Genomic DNA, 18,111 nt, shown 5'->3' with positions numbered 1-18,111 from the left:
GCAGGAAGGACGTAATAGGATGTAAATTAACTAGAAGCCAGAACAGCATAGCAAGACTGGATGAATCGGCAAAAGAAATGAATTGTGTTTTAAAATTTTAGATATTTGAACGAAGATAACAAGGAATACATGTGTTTGCAGTAAATTGGATCAAAGAAGTAAGAGGAATCAATGAGCAAAGCCCAAAATATGCAAAGCTAACAACCGAATAACCCAGTCACTTCTGCTCCAATCCTCAGATCTGCTTATTTTTGTAACTGAAACAGAAGTGGTGTGTGTGTGTGTGTGTGTGTGTGTGTGTGTGTGTGTGTGTGTGTGTGTGTGTGTGTGCATGTGTGTGTTTGTAAGAATGTGTGTGTGTGCACATACATAGTGCTCTTTGAGGTTTCTCATTTATATACAGATAAGGGAAAATAGTATGATTTAATATGTTTTATATTTGTCTTTCTAAATAAAATGGCTTATAATGAGACATTTAATAATCTATTATATAAGACAGACGAAAATAGTGATCTGTAAATATTTTATTTTCCACATTAAAAGATGAACCTATAATGGCTCCAGGGAATCTCACTCATGTAACAGAGTTTATACTCATGGGGGTATCTGACCGTCCGGAACTTCAGGTACCACTTTTCTTTCTCTTCTTGGTCATTTACCTTCTGACAGCTGCAGGGAACCTGGGCATCATCACCCTCACCACTGTGGACTCACGACTGCAAACACCCATGTACTTTTTCCTCAGACACTTGGCGGTCATCAACTTCGGCAACTCCACTGTCATTGCTCCTAAAATGCTGGTCAACTTCTTAGTCACAGAGAAAACTACCTTATATTATGAATGTGCCACGCAGCTAGGGGGATTCCTCGTTTTCATTGTAGCAGAGATCTTCATGCTTGCTGTGATGGCCTATGACCGCTATGTGGCCATCTGCAACCCACTGCTCTATATGGTGGTGGTGTCTCGACGGGTCTGCCTTCTGCTGGTGTTTTTCACATACCTCTTTAGTTTTGTCACAGCCATTGTTGTGACACCTTGTGTGTTCTCTGTTTCTTATTGCTCTTCCAATGTAATCAACCACTTTTACTGTGACAATGTCCCATTATTAGCTCTGTCCTGCTCCGACACTCACCTTCCAGAAACTGTTGTATTTTTTTTCTCAGCAACAAACCTTTTTTTCTCAATGATCATTGTTCTTATATCCTATTTCAACATAATACTTGCAATTTTGAGGATCCGTTCATCTGAAGGAAGGAAGAAAGCCTTCTCCACTTGTGCTTCCCACATGATGGCTGTCACTGTGTTCTACGGTACACTTCTCTTCATGTACCTACAACCACGGACTAATCACTCCTTAGACACTGACAAGATGGCCTCTGTGTTCTACACCTTAGTAATACCAATGTTGAACCCTGTCATCTATAGCTTTAGGAACAAGGATGTAAAGTGTGCATTGAAAGAATTCCTAAAAAATCCATGCAAACGATTCAATCTTATATAAAATTTTAGTGATAATTTTTTACTTAAAAGATTTCCTTCCTTTTTTAAAAATAATCATTGTTCTTCAAAGATGTTGTTGGTAAATATCAGAATGTAAAACTTCAGAAGCTTTTAGATTTATTTTTATTGTCTTATCCCATCTTTATTTACCTAACTGAAAAAATAATAAGTAATTTACACGTTAAAATTATTTTTCAAAGATAGAATGTAATATAGTGCAAGGGTAAGCAGAGAGCTTAAGCAATGGCTTATGGTAGAGTTATTTCATCACAAGGACAAAATCATGAGTTTAATTCTTAGTATGAAAATGTCATAATTGACAACGAGAGAACTTTAGCATGACTGGAGATTTTTGAGCATTATTTCTTAGGGATATCAATATCTAGCAACAGACAGTTTCTGAGAAACTATTGTAGATAGTTAAGTGCTTCATTTTTTTTTGCAAAATGTTATTCACTCATCTATCTTTAATATTTGATTGTGCATTTATTTTACTCTTAATGATAAAGTATGTAACAAAAGCATTATTTTTCAGAAAAAGATAAATACTGAAAAAAGTGTTCAGTACAACTAGGTATTGGATATGTGAAAAGCCAAATGCAATTGATCTCACAAAAGAATCACTTGTGTTCCTTTGGGTTTTGTGTTTTTTATTGGTTACTTTATTTTTGTACATTTCAAATGTTGTCCCCCTTCCCAGCTTCCCCTCCACAAAGCCCTCATACCATTCCTCTTCCTCCTGCCTCTATGACAGTGTTTCCCCATTCCTACGTCAGCACTCAAAAAATGCCCCTAACATGGTGCAAGGAGCCTACATAGGACCTTGGGCCACCCTTCCCATTGATGCCAGATAAAGCAATTCTCTGCAACATATGTAGCTGGAGCCATGGGTTCTTCCAGGTGTATATTCTTTGGTTAATGGTTCAGTCCCTGGGAGTTCTGGGTGGTTCAGTTAATTGATATTCTTCTTCTTATGGGATTGCAATCCATTTCTGCTCCTAATCCCTTCCCCCAACTCTTCCATTGGAGTCCCCATGTTCAGTCCAATGATCTGTTTTGGTCAAGTGCTGGCAGAGCCTCTCAGGGGATAGGTTCATGTCAGTAAGAACTTCTTGGTATAAACAATAGTGTCTGGATTTGGTGTTTGCAGATGGGATTGTTGGGCAGTCTCTGGATGTTTTTTCCTTTATTCTCTGTTTCACTCTTTGCCCCTAAATTTCCTTTGGTTTATTTTATTTTTTTATTCTTTAGTCCAAACTTTATTCCCTGCCTGATTCATCCCTCAACTGTTACACATCGTATGCTACTGTCTCCCCTTTTCCAATAGGATATCCCCATACCCCACTCTACCAAATCTCCCCACACCCTCAGACCCCAAGTCTCTCAAGGGTTAGGTGTAACTTCTCTGCCTAAGCCCAGATCTGGAAGTCTTCTACTATAAATGCATTGGGACCCTCTTATCAGTTGGTGTATGCCTGGTTGGTGGTTCAGTTTCTGAGAGATCCAGGGATCCAGGTTAACTGAGACTGCTGCTCCCAGTCTCAGTTATAGGTTTGCCCTTCTCCACAGCTTCTTCCTGTTATACACTAATTCAGCCACAGGGTTCACCAGCTTCTATCTGTTGGTTGGGTGTAAATATTTGCATCTGACACTTTCAGGTGCTTATTAGGCCTTTCAGAGGGCTGTCATGATAGGACCCTGTTTGTAAGCACAACATAGATCAATAATGGTGTCAGACCTTGGGGATGCACCCTGACATGGATCTCAATTTGAGCCTGTCATTGGACCTCCTTTTCATCCGGTTCTTCCCACTTATTGTTCCTGCAGTTCTTTCAGACAGGAACAATTCTCAGTCAGAATTTTTGATTGTGGCATGGCAAACCCATCCCTCCACTTACTTGATGACCTGTCCTTTTACTGGAGGTAGACTCTACAAGTTCCCTCTCACCAATGTAGGGCATTTCATCTAAGGTTCCTCCTTTTGATTCCTGAGAATCTCTCACTTCCCAGGTCTCTCATGCATTCTAGAGTGTCCCCCTACGTCTTACCTTCCAATGCTGCCTGTTTCAATTCTCTCTGCTGACCCTCAACACTTCACTCCCCACTCCCCAAATGCCTGATCAAGTTCCCCTCTTCCCCTCCAAGTCATTTTTCCCACTCATGTCCCTCCTTCCTTCCCCCCTATTTTGATTGCTTTCTTCTCCTTCCTAAGTGGGATCGAGGCATCCTCACTTGAGACCTTCGGCTTGTTAACCTTCTGGAGTTCTGTGGATTGTATTCTGGGTATTCTCTACTTTTTTGGCAAATATCCACTTATGAGTAAGTACATGTGATGTATGTCCTTTTGTGTCTGAGTTACCTCACTCAGGATGATATTTTCTAGTTCCATCCATTTACATACAAAATTGATGATATCCTCATTCCTAAAGCTGAGTAGTATTTCATTGTGCAAATCAACCAAATTTTCTGCATCCATTCTTCTGCTGTAGGACATTTGGGTTGTTTCCAGCTTTTGGCTATCAATGGCAATGTTCAATGCTATGAACATTGTGGAACACGTGCCCAAAGTGACTCAATGATGTTTATCGAAGAATAAATATATGTAGAAAATATTCAGAACAAAGGAAGACATAAGGAAAATTGTACACATTTCATGGTTTCACTTTTGAAGATTGCAGAAGCAGTGAAAATAAAATTTTGTTGGTAAATATTTTAAAGAATAAAAAGAATATAAGGAGGGCTATAACTTCATGCCCTGAGACTACTATAGCCCCTTCTCAGTGAAGAAAAGAAACCTGTGTTATTAAATAGGAATAAAACTTGCTTCTCTGAAAAAAAAGGAGGGCTATAACAAAATACTTTGTTTCTTATAGATGATAGATAGATAGATAGATAGATAGATAGATAGATAATAGGTAGATAGATAAATAGATAGATGTAGAGAGTTGACTATATAAGTTTTCACATATTTATTCACATATTATATATGTACAAATCCTGAAAGGAAAGCTATTTGTGTAAAGGAAGAAAATCATCAAAAGGCAAAATATCACAATAAAACCCATTATTTTGGTAACTTAGCAAAACTAATTTTGAAATAGATGCTAGCACAAGTTGAACTGTTTTCACAATCTTATTTTATATTGTTTGTCAAATGTAAAAGTAACTCTTATTTGTTATATGTAATTACCTTGGAGGCTTTCTGTTGAATAAGCTTATCCTTTTGTGAACTTTCTGAACTCTGGCTAGCTGGTTCAATTGGTTCAAAACTCTTCTCTAAGCTTACTAATTCAACCTTATGTCTCTTGGCTTCTGACTGAATTGTTCTGTTTATTCTCAAACTAACTGTGCCAGCCTATTCTAATCTTCTGGCTTCTTCTTATTTTTTTTATTTCAATTGCCCCTGCTTACCTGCACTGAACAGCATCAATTCATGAGTGAATTCATCTGCACAGCTTTGTACTTACTGTATTAACTCCTAACTGACTCAACTCCAGACTTACTCATGAAATGAATGAACTGCATTCATCTCCCTGTGCTGGTGTTAAATACATTTTCCCCAGAGAGTTGGATATATCCTACCTCTGAGTCATTCTGTCAAATATTGCTCTGATTTGTCACTTTGTGTGCTCCTCAATTAGATATTACTGCTTGGGATTAAAGATGTGTACTAAAAGATTCCAGGAAGAAGGATTAAGGTATGTACTAAGAGCAAATCGATATTCCAGCTAGATCACACAGACCTCTGGAAATTATAGAAGCAGACATATTGCTGGAGTAAATGTCTCCACACTTTATTGTAATGATATTTTTCTGCATATGCAATCACTTCTTCTCATGTATTATTTCCCGTCTCATAATTTTTCAACATTTAGTTAAGAAATAAAAGGTATTAATTTTCAGAACAAACATAACCAACAAAAACATGCAGACAAAATGCACATAATGACACTCTAAGATCATATAAAATTTAAGGTAGAAAACAGCCATTTCACAGCTATTATTAATATGCAAAAACTATTTATGACATTGCCCTCTGTCTTTATTCTTGTTAAATTCTATATTACATTCTTATAATCATCAAAGCAAAGAATCAGAATGATCACATTCAAAGGCGAGTTTTTTAGATAAGTTACTATGGCTGATACGAATACATTATGTGTATCAATAATTTGTTAAATACAGGAGACCTAAAACCCATTTAAATTATAATTTGGTCACTATAAAGTCATCTAAACATGGTGTAAAGTTTATAAAAAGCAAAATAGAGTAAGGACACAATTTTTTAAAGTCAAAGACATTTTGAATGCTTCCATTCTTATGGCTGTCACTGACTACTGTGTAGTATATTCTCCTCCATTCTGTTCTGCCTTCTATGTCATTTTTACTTTGGGTAATCTGCTCATGATCATTAAAAACATACTGAACAACAGGCTACAAACACCCATGCCCTGTTTTCTTAGATTAAGGCTTCTCTGATTTTCTTTTCTCAACTGCTATGTTACACAGAATGTTGGGAAATTTTAAGCAAATGAAAATACCATCCTCTAACACTGTTGTGCCATCATTGTACATGATCTTCATCATTAGTTCATTTTTTATGTGTAACAGTTTTTGCCTATGATAGCTATATAGACATTTGCAAATCACTGATATATACAGTCATTTCTCAGAAAGTATACTGGGCACTGATAACAATCCCCATGACAATCACCATCAAAAATTTGATTGATTCCTTCTGTGGGCATGGCATCCATCATTTCTACAATAACAGCCTTCCTTTGTTTACTTTGATCTGCTCAGGTACATATGACAATGACTTGACAATATTGATATCCTCAGCATTTAATTTGCTTTCATCCATCTCCATTGTACTTGTGTATTTGTAGTCATCCTTAGGCTGAATTCTGCAGAAGGAAGGTTACAAGGCCTTCTCCATCTGTGGGTTTCATCTGACCTGGAAGTGTTTATCATCACCATTCTGGAGATCATAATGTTAAATAAAGTAAGTCAAACCCAAATGCTAAAAAATGCTATAAAAATGCTACTTTGGCAATTTTATAGACATAAAAATGTAGAAAGGTAACTAACTATCTGAATTAAGAAGGTGAGCAGGGAAAGAAGAAGAAGGATGCAAGTTGCCTTGAGGTGTAGGTAAATCCAAAGAAAATATTTATGTCACATGTTAAAATAATCACAGGGAAGCAATTTTTCTCAAATAATATACGTAATGGGTATAGGATAACAGAAAACCTACTGAACCCCATGGCTGAAGAAAATTTATGTTTCTATAGCTAGCAACAAACACCATTCAACAGCACCTCAGATAGGAGTATGGCCTCACATGATCCTCCACTATCTCTGTGAGAATACTTCCTACATGAACTTAGGACATCAAAACTATTGTGACTTCATGAGAACAATAGCCTTGTCAGGTCCAGATTTTGCAGCTGTCATCCTGAAACAATGACTCCTATTAGTTTCTGTCCCTCTCTCTGAGGTTATTCTCAGTAATTAAGCACAAATGACACTCATTCTCCTTACTTTGACTTGTGAGTTTTTATATAAACTATCATCTATTGAAAAGAGAAGAAACATTTTCAGTTAAGTGTAAGTGATGCACTTATCCATTTCAAATGCTTTCCCCCTTCCTGGATACCTCTCCACAAATCCCTCCATCATATCTGCACTCACCTCTACCTTATGAAAACTGTTAATTCTATAATACTGAAAACACTATTGCACAGATGTTTGTATCTTGCCACAGTGGTCATTATTATAATTCATAGTGATCACAACTTGGTAAACCAGTTGATAGCTTTTATATCTCAGTAGCCAAAAGAACACCTTGAGGCACTATAAAAGCCAATAGAGAAGACTTCAGATCAGTATCAACTTCATTTCTCCTTGTCCTGTGATCAAAGTATGTGTTCAGCACTAGAGTCTTACATCAAATTCTAGTGGACAACCAAAAGTGTGATAATCATGTATACTATATGGTGTCTTATCTATAATGTCCTTTGATTGATGAATAAATTAGTATTAAATTCCTATGTAATTCAGCATTTTTTGTTCTATAAACAATGTCTTTTGGGAGAAGTGTTAGTTAAGTCCCAATCAATAAAGGTTAAATGGAGCTTATGAAAAATTAGAGGCCGAAAGCCAGTCACCAGGGGCACCTGCACACCTGACTGCAGAGGTCAGTTCCAAGTGACCCACCTGGTATTCTCAGGACACATAAAGGACACATAAAGGCAGAAGTCATCTGAAAAAGGACACTTCTGATTTCTGACTGTAACTAGAACTGAACAGCTTTCTCTATCTAACTCCCACGGGGGAGAAGCTGGACAGTCAGAAGTGCAGACAATTCTGAGAGCTTAGAGGGGACTGCCACTTCTGCTCACATTCTGGCCCAAATTCTTGCAAATTATTTTTTTTTAATTTTTTTGTATTAATCATTCCATTCATTTACATCTCAAATGATATCCTACTTCCTGGTTAACCCTCCATCAACCCCCACATCCTATCTGCTGCCTCCTCCCTCCCCCTTGTGTCTATGATGTAAATGCATTCAGTCACACCCCAGAAAATAGGAAAACAACAGGAAATGTAAAAAGACGAGTGTCTGTCCACAGAGAATCAAGTCTCCCAATCGTATGCCCACAGATTTCAAAAATATTTAATATTGAAGTAAAATGAACAAAGATTTTTAAGCTCAGAGGAAGACATAAGTAACATAACTAACTGAAGGTTGATTGCCATATAATAAATGTACAAAAAATGGTTTCTATCAAAGATTATCACAATTTTATTCAATGAAATTAAGCAAAATAATAAAACATGCATAAGTCATAAACTAGACTTCAAGAAAAGCTTTACCTATCGAAAAAGCATAAAAATGACCTTGTATGGTAAAAATTTTGACATATTTACTTTATAAGGATACTTATATTTCAGGTACCTATATCAATTTTATGGTAGAAGTATGTATGAGGAAAAAAGTGCATGAATAGAACTGCTGGCTTCCTGATGATTTCAGATCTACCATTAACCTATCCTTTATTCTCATTTCATAAATAACAATTATAAAAAGTTTGCAATAGTAAACTTTTAATTTTTAAAAGTCACCATTGTGAATGTTTAAATTGTCCTCCATACAGAAACATAAAACGTGTCTCAACACATGGTGGGAACTGAGGAACTTTATGTGAATAAAACATCAAAATATAGGATGCAAAAAAATAAGATGCATTAAATTATTTGAATATTTTAAGTTAAATTTAATAAGAGAAATTAAATTAAATGCTGTATAATATAATTTCTCAGTAGGGAAATCAAATGGTCCCTGGGTAATTAGCAAATTACTCAGTGAAAGTGTTGTCAGTTCTAAGATGTTTGGGGAATAACCAAGAAATTGTATTCAAGCTCTCAGATGCATACTTCAAAAGGAAGAGGCACCTGGAAGGGTGATTAATTGAAGTTTTGTTGTTAATCTTACAGTAGAACAAAAACCCATTTCTGACTGTAGGTGAGTAGATTGAACCAGTCTTCATGGTATCAAATTATTTCTAATGATTATTCCTGACCACTTGAGTTTCAACTATAGACACAATAATGGTCATCCTATTTAACCTTATACCTGTCATTTTGCTTTTCCTTATCAGCCCTGTCTCTATTTCCTATTATTTCCATTCTAAAGGGAAGTCTGAGGAAAATTAATAGATTTAAATTTTTTCAGGTAAAGTGTTATTACAGAAAACATGTTGTTATTTGGCTGTGTATGTATGAAACAGGGAGAAAATATAACATGAGTCTAAATGTTTCTCACCCCGCCAAAAAAGGCTTTATAAAGGGGTTTCCAGATATTCAATAAAATTAGGTCACTCTGTCTTTCCCTGATTTTTCTGCAGTTGTGTTTGCAGTTTTGCAATAACTATCTGATTTACTAGTGTTTGGATAAGTGTGCCTCCCCACAGGAGCTGACACTGAGACAACATCTCAGCTATGCTTATGTTATAGGTTGTTCCAAAAAACATGCAATGTAGAGAACACACTCACTCACAGCGAGAGAGAGAGAGAGAGAGAGAGAGAGAGAGAGAGAGAGAGAGGGAAATTCAATAATTGTGAACCAAAAATAGGTTGGTGCTATTAACAAGTGAAATGCGGGTGCAAAAATATATCAAGACATCTTTATTTCCAATTAGAAATAGTGACAGAGAACAGGGAGCATTGCATTCATTAATATTCCTTATTACTCACATATCACTCTTTAATATTTTAAATTCCACCTTTTCAAATGTTTTGTAAACTCTTCACTGTTTAGGGAGAAGCAAAATAATTATATATAGACAGTTATTCACAGCAATACCTACAATAGAGACATCAGAGCTTAAATGTAAAAATAAGCCTAAATTTAGGCTAATACGCATTTCCTCTGTCAACTTCATATTAAATTTGCCTCGTTCTAATCAATGATGGCCACATATTAAAGAATTACCGATAAGATGTATGTATTTTTCCATTTCAATCAATTTGTTATAAACTCTATGCCATTCTAAATTTGACATTGGCTTTTCTTATATGTTCTATAGAAATGGACCAAGAATTTACATTCTAATTTGGATTTCACTAGGAGATATGAGAGAACCATGACAGTACTTATGTCAAAAATCTAGTAAAATTTTAAAACAGATACCCTGACAGCCACTACAAGGTTCTGCATTACAGCTGAGATCAAACATTTAGTGTAGTTATAAAATGACTCAGTCCATGCTTGGGCAGCACTTTCCCCTTGTTATTAAATGCCAAATATAAAAGATGTCATACATTATGTCATAGTTACTATTTTTATACACATTATATACTGCTGAAATGTGAATTTTTTTCCAAGCTTGGGTTTACCTCCAGACCCATCGCTGACCATTTGTCTTACCTGTCTTATGATCAGAAGTGTAGTAAAGATCATGGGAGGAGACCAACTGACTGCAAACTTTCAACACAGAATAACCAGGGGAGAGGTGAGGCTTAGGTGGACTGAGTAGGAAACTCATTCCAACTCCTACTAAAGTGGTATCCATGTCTCCAGTTTTATTGTAGCCATGGTCCACAGAGCCATGAGTACCATCTATAGTCTCAGTTGTGTGATACTTGGCAGCAGAGAAATAAATACTTTGGAGAAACAAAAGTTGTTCATGCCACCTGTTGAACCTGCTTATCTGGCCAGCAAGGCTTAGTGTACAAAAAGCAAAGCTGTTATCTTTCAGCAGCAGCACTGGGTACCCACCCAATCCTGAGAGGTTCTGCTGCTTAGCTTCTTGGTGGTCTTGGTTCAGCTCTGGTTCCCCTAGTGAGCACACTGTGCTCTGCACTCTACACAGAGCTGGATCACAACGAAGTCCTTGGTTCTTAGTATCTATATGGGCATGTGAGTGTATATTTTAATTATGTGTGTTGAACTCTTTGGAATTTCTTAGATTTTAATTTATCCTGTAAATTTCTGTATACATATTTTGTTAACAAACCTCCACCAGGAGGAATATCAGCATACAGATTTGTCATTTCTTTTTTTTTCATCTTTATTAACTTGGGTATTTCTTATTTACATTTAGATTGTTATTCCCTTTTCCTGTTTCTGGGCCAAGATTTGTCATTTCTTAATGTTTGTCTAAAAGCTCTAAGTTTTTCATGTGTTAAGGTGTTGTGACTCAGAAAGGAACCTCATGGCCTCAATAATGTTAGGAAAGTGATATAAAAAGGTATGTCACCATTCCTAACTGCACTTATTCCCAAAGAACCAGACTTGTTTCCCCATTAGAGAGAAGATAACTGAACACTCCAGGGCTTTTTGGAAACTTGGTGAGAGTTTCCCTTCCCTGTCAAAACCAAGCTGAGTTAACCATGCCTTCTTCCCCTGGCCTGGATAGAACGGGTCAGCATCACAGTAAACCTTTGGGAACCATGTAGCCAGCTGGCATCCTATGTAACACCTTCCCATAGCCCGACTGCTGTTATGGCTGAGCTTCTCCCAGGAGTTCTGGAGGTTATATCGCTATCTCAGCTCAGAGCAGTTCTGAGATTTAATCTGAGAAATGGAGAAAGGAACAGGAATATGTGGGAAACTGAAATTAAGCAGAGCAGAAATTTAAATTTGTGTTAACATGCTAGAATCTCATTTGAATCTGCAGAAATTTGCTGTGAGAAATAGGGTATCAGGGAGAGCCCAGGGAAGACGTGTATCATACCAGAAGCAACCAGTCCTCCATTGCCTTTGCTACAGACAGTTATGAACTCCTGAGCAGGAGAACCAGCTTCTTCATGTTTATTTTTCTCTGAAGCCTAGCCCTGTTGTATTTGTAGTAAAGATTTGTACAAATTTGTATAATAATCTGTACCTTGTGGTACATGGTACTATTAGAGTTAAAACCTTGGGTTCAGGCCTTCTTGCTGTTTTTATATCATTTTATTTTGTGTTTTATATAAATCCTAGTAGTTTGATCCAAATCCTATTACAGTTGTATAAAGAATCAAAATTTTATACTCATACTGAAGATCTCATTTTTAATATTAAAAATACAAATTTAAATGAAAAGGTATTCTTGAGTGTTGAAGAGGAAGGCCTGTTTAAATTATTGATAGATGCTAGTTATATGACAAAGGTATCGAAAGTCAGACATGTGAATACACAGAAGGTTGACTAAATATTTGAGAATTTTAAATAATGAGATATAATGAATAAATAAAATCTTAAAATAACTAAAGTTACAACTAACATAATTTTTTAAAAAGAGAATTAATAAATATACTAGGATAATTGTCATTTTCTATCTAATAGGAATATACTTGTAGTATAAATATATATTTAGGTGATATTTGGTAAAATTTATGTTATGCAGTTTTATTCTAAAATTAGGAATAGTGGTTACACAAATAAAATATATATTAAGAGGGCAAGGAACTTAAGAAATTTTTTTTTTAGAGATTGATCCAATTATACTAAGCACTCAGTACTCAGCACAAGAGTAAATATCTGAAAGAATTATCGGATGGAACAAAATACTAACTTGTGTGTTGTCATAAAATTTGGAAGTGGAGATAATTTATACTAATTCCATGTAATTTACAAATGTGAACTGCAATTTGTATTTCCCTATGGAGATAAAATAGTTGATCTTCTTTTCATTTTATACATTGGGTAGAAAAGCAATCTCTCCTTAGTTTTTCTGATATGGTGCATGAAACAAGTATATCAGAAGTATGGGTGCTCTTTACACTTTGATAATTAAAAATTAATATTGTCTGGCTGTTTCAAGCAATGCTTACTCATCTAGATAGCCAAGCCTGATGCATTTTATTTGTAGCACCTGGAAGTTCTTCCCTTGACTGCTTTTTTCATTTGCTGGAGCATAATGCTTTTGGTTTTTCCCACTTGTTCATCTCAGTTATTCTACTGCTAATTGTTATATTATAATATGGTGGGATCATTGTGGCCCTCTACGTAATTGGGAATCAATGTACTTCAGATCCTTCTTCCACTCTGTTGTGTCTTCTGGGAACTGTGATTCTATGTGGTCAGAGTGAGACTTGCTATAAATCTTCACTTTCTTCCAATCAGATCAGGTAAGAGAAAGAGAGAGAGAGAGAGAGAGAGAGAGAGAGAGAGAGAGAGAGAGAGAGAGAGAGAGAGAGAGAGAACAGGAGAAAAACAGTACATGTTCCAGCCACTTAGGAGTCTAAGGGAAAGACATCGTGATTTCAAATCCAGCCATGGAAACTATGTAAAACTGTTTCAAAATGATGAGTCAAAGGCTGTGGTTACATTTACATTTATATATATATATATATATATATATATATATATATATATATATATATATATATATATATCTCCTATGCATTAACAAATGCTACCAAGTTAGTATAGCAATATCTAGCTAGAGGAGAATATATTGACCTTTTGGTACTGATTGCAGCAACGTGGAGGAAAATAGAGGTCAGTATACTGAGTTGTTGCTTCTGTTTCCGACCCTCAGAAAGGAGCAACACCACGATGTTCTTCTCAAAGCAGTTTATTCAGGAACCTTTCTTTCTGCATGCAAGCAGCAATCTTTCTTTTCCTTTATTTTCTCCACCCCAGCCCCCGAGCACACTCTCTTATATCCTCCCTCAACTCTGCCTCCTCAGTCCAGACTGCATAATCTCAGTTCATAAGTCCACATCACATGGCCTGATCTTGCGTCATGGTGCGCCTGCGCAGCTCTCACAATGGACGTGGCTAGTTTCAGGTGTGTGAGGAAGTCAGGTGCTAGTCATGAGAATTAGCTGCAGTCCCAGGCGCCGTCTTGGGACTGCCGCCACACACGCTCCCCACACTGAGTGACACATGAAACATAAAAAAAAAAAAAAAAGTCACATCTTCAGATAATTGAAAACTAAAAGAAGTTGTTACTGAACAAGGTTAGTAATTTGATGACTATAGAATTGAGAGGGTACGGAGAATGAGAGCTGGGAAAAGTGGAGATGGGACTTTAAAGCAGAGTAGAGAAACTAGCCACAATTCTAAACGGCACGGCAGAGTAACTATTGGCTAAAAGGATCCTTCACATATATGCATGCAATAAAAATTAGTGAAAAAATGAAGCAGTACGTTTGAGGAAAAATGTGGTGGTTATAGGGCAATGTCTGAAGGAAGGAAAGGAATAGTATAAAATGGTAACATTAAAATTTGAAATTTGAGGATAATATAGAATAATTTTATTTGACCATCATAAAATGCAGACATACCAGTTTTTTAAGGTATATCATAAAGCCTTACAAACATTTTCACTTAAAAATGGGCAGTTTTTTATCCTTGAGGTGTTGGATACAGGAACATAGCACCCCTGCCAACTTAGTTTGGAAACTTTATAATCTTTTCTACATAATTTTAACTTTTCCTTTTAAGAGAATACTGAAGTCCAGAATTCTCATCATTACAACATGTTATCAATCTCAATTATGTAAGACTTTCTAATACCATTAATCATCCATATACTCACTTATCCATTATATTCCATCTAATCTCATTGTTTAGTGAATTATAGTCACAGATTTTCCAATCTTAAATTCATTAACCCAGCATAATATTAGCTAATATTTAAAATAGTAAATCATTCTGCTTTGTTTTTAAAATTCAAAATATAATTATAATTTATCATAGATATTGCTATCAATAATGCATTACTGTTACTTATAAGTTATATTATACTGACTTTAATTCTTACAGTGTATGTATTTTTAATTTTTTCTTTATTTTTGAGGATTTCACACAGGTATAAAGGGAATTATGATAAAATATACTTTCTATATACTCCTTCAATCATCCCAGTTATTCCTCAACACACAGTTCTCCAAAGTTCATATCTATTTTTATAATACTTTAAGTCCCCCTTTTCTGCTCAAATATGAATGGTTGTGGTGCCAACCACTGGAGCATGAAAAATCAAGTATGGCCCACATCCTCAATAAATAATGGTTTTTCTTCCTTAAGTGAATACCGACTACAAATAGTTTGTCAATAACAGAAGGGCAAGGAGAAGAATACCTCCCCCATTTATGTCAATATTTCAGCTAGCTTGATCCTGCGCATGATTTGTAGTGCAGATAACCACAGGTGCTGTGAATTCATGATTGTGCTAAGTTATAACCAGAAGACATTTGATATTTTGATATGTACATATAACAAAGTGTGTGTGTGTGTGTATCTGAATAGAGAAAGATAGTACTCCTCATTTTTTATATTTTATACAATATTCTACACAATATTTTATATGTGATATAAGCACTTATGTATGTGGATGAATTTGTTTAAAAACAACCAGACATATAAAAGATATCAGAAAGAAATCTATAAAATACAGATTTAAAAACTGCTATTGGTAATTCAGATCTATAAAAATTTGGCTGATGAAAAATATTTTATTATTAATGTTTTAAAGTAATCAAAATTAAAACATTGAGCAAAGTACATTTCTATAGATGTTATTGCTTCTTAGGTATCTAGTATTTGTTTGCTTCTTTTTGCATACAATTTATTTAAAATTAATTTTGCCATAAATAGTTACTCACAGTAACCATAGATCTTTCCTTGGTACATCATTTGTTGTTGCTCCTGCATCAGGTTAGAAATTATTCCCTATGTTTGAAAACATCAGCTGCTCCTTTACTCATCCACTCCCAATAGTGAACTGTGTATAGCTGTAGAGGTTCACTTAGGAGTACAGGTGACATGTCAGTTACTATGATGGTGCATGCTTCTTTAAAGTATACTAGAATGAATAAAAGCAATACAGGACACATCCTGTATTCACTGATGCAAATGAATCATTTAAAATTACTTTCAAAACTAACAAAATGAAGAACATAAAAACATAGGATTCTCTTGCCAAATGTGACTTAAATTCTGAAATTTTAACAGGTAATTTCCTGAATCCCAGTGGGCTTTGAAGATCCCTCCAAGAAAACATTTCCTTAACTCTCTAGATGGAGAATCAAAATCTCTCTGTGCTCAGTGAGTTCATTCTCTTAGGCATCACAGACCGCCCTGAACTACAGGCTCCTTTTTTTGTACTGTTCTTTCTCATCTATGTTGCCTCCATGGTGGGAAATTTAGGCATGATCATCCTGACCAAGCTGGATGAGAGGCTGCAAACACCTATGTATTTTTTTCTCAGACATCTAGCTTTCATTGATTTTGGCTATTCGACAGCTGTGGGACCGAAAACGTTGGTAAACTTTGTAACAAATAATAACACCATCCCCTACAATTGGTGTGCCATCCAGCTATCTTTGTTTATCTTCTTCATCATTAGTGAGTTATTTGTTCTATCAGCCATGGCCTATGACCGCTACGTGGCCATTTGCAACCCCCTGCTTTATACTGTCATCATGTCACAGAAAGTCTGCTGGGTATTGGTGACAATTCCCTATCTGTTCAGTGCCTTTCTTTCTCTGATCACCACCATCAAAATTTTTATTTCGTCTTTCTGTGGCCATAATGTTATTAGCCATTTCTACTGTGACAGTCTCCCCTTGCTGACCTTGATCTGTTCAGGCACACGTGACATTGAACTTATCATATTGATCTTCTCAGCATTCAATTTGGTTTCATCCCTTTCTGTAGTACTTGTGTCCTACATCTTCATCCTGGTGGCCATCCTCAGGATGAACTCTGCAGAAGGCAGACACAAAGCTTTCTCTACCTGTGGGTCTCACCTGACAGTGGTAGTTATATTATATGGGACTCTGTCTTTTATGTATATACAGCCCAAATCTAGTCACTCTTTTGAGAATGATAAAATGGCCTCTGTGTTCTACACCTTGATAATTCCTGTGCTGAATCCCATCATCTACAGCTTGAGAAACAAAGAGGTAAAAGGTGCCCTTCAAAAGCTATGGAAAAATTTCTCTAAAGTTTGTGTTTAAACTTCAATAAAAAGGGGAAATAGCCCAGAAGCACAAAGCTTGCCTAACATATCCACATCTCTTTTTCAATCTTTGGTTCTACAAGAAATAAGTAAATAATAGGAGACGGATGTAGATCTCTCCTGAGAGACACAGCCAGAATACAGCAAATACAGAGGCGAATGCCAGCAGCAAACCACTGATCTGAGAATAGGACCCCCGTTGAAGGAATCAGAGAAAGAACTGGAAGAGCTTGAAGGGGCTCGAGACCCCTTATGAACAACAATGCCAAGCAACTAGAGCTTCCAGGGACTAAGCCACTACCTAATGACTATACATGAACTGACCCTGGACTCTGACCTCATAGGTAGCAATGAATATCCTAGTAAGATCACCAGTGTAAGTGAAAGCCCTTGGTCCTGCTAAGACTGAACCCCCAGTGAACGTGATTGTTGGGGGGAGGGCGGCAATGGGGGGAGGGTAGGGAGGGGAACACCCACAAAGAAGGGGAGGGGGAGGGATTAGAGGGATGTTTGCCCAGAAACCCGGAAAGGGAATAACATTCGAAATGTAAATAAGAAATACTCAAGTTAATAAAAAAAAAAAAAAGAAAGAAAGAAATAAGTAAATAAAGCAAAATTTAATACTGAATGTGTATTTAATAAATCTGATTATATATAAATGCACATAATATGTACTAGTCTATAAAGGTACTGGACTTTGAAATGTTTTCAAGATGCAGTTTATTAGAACCTGCTCTTACTTTAGTATTAATCTAGGTTTTACAAAAAGTTCCATGATAGTAGCTGAAGTCTGGCATTGTTCTTACATTGATATTTGCCTATTGTGAAATGGAAGGGACACATGCTTGTGTGTACCTCACTTTTGACTTTCTTTGGCTAACTACATCTTTCTCTACTGAAATGTGTATTTTTCTTTTCTTTCTTATATGTCATCTACATAAAAGTTTACATCATATGGCATGCTGACATTTAAAGGAATATTTCCTATATTATTTCTGCATATATGCTTTGCAAAAAATAGCATATAATTTTTACTATATAATTGAAAGTAGAAATGATATCTGATCCAGTTATACTATTTTTTAATATCTGAAAAGATTAATAAAAACAGCATAAAATATAGGTTTCTAAATACCAATGTTCATTTTT

The 18,111-nt window shown here is 35.9% G+C and overlaps 2 protein-coding genes and 1 pseudogene across 3 annotated transcripts; all 3 read left to right on the top strand.

The window, feature by feature from the left end:
- The first annotated feature begins 554 nt into the window (after window positions 1-554).
- On the top strand, window positions 555-1,502 carry Or8j3b (olfactory receptor family 8 subfamily J member 3B). Its single transcript, NM_001000310.1, is given in 1 exon segment — window positions 555-1,502. A coding segment is annotated over 1 exon segment (948 nt).
- Window positions 5,774-6,495, top strand: Or8ah1-ps1 (olfactory receptor family 8 subfamily AH member 1, pseudogene 1; annotated as a pseudogene).
- Or8k23 (olfactory receptor family 8 subfamily K member 23) lies at window positions 13,479-16,960 on the top strand. Of its 2 annotated transcripts, XM_087650848.1 has the most exons (2): window positions 13,479-13,490; window positions 16,019-16,960. In XM_087650848.1, exon 2 carries the CDS (start codon window positions 16,019-16,021, stop codon window positions 16,958-16,960), a length of 942 nt encoding a protein of 313 aa, XP_087506974.1. In that variant the 5' UTR covers window positions 13,479-13,490. The 2 variants fall into 2 exon arrangements, with proteins under 2 accessions (XP_087506974.1, NP_001000309.1); NM_001000309.1 differs by lacking the exon at window positions 13,479-13,490.
- Window positions 16,961-18,111: the final 1,151 nt, after the last annotated feature.

Source organism: Rattus norvegicus, chromosome 3 (genome assembly GCF_021556685.1).
Source record: "Rattus norvegicus strain SHRSP/BbbUtx chromosome 3, alternate assembly SHRSP_T2T, whole genome shotgun sequence".
Lineage (NCBI taxonomy): Eukaryota > Metazoa > Chordata > Mammalia > Rodentia > Muridae > Rattus > Rattus norvegicus.
Note: the sequence above shows the minus strand (reverse complement) of the source record. Positions and strands in the feature narration are given on the sequence as shown.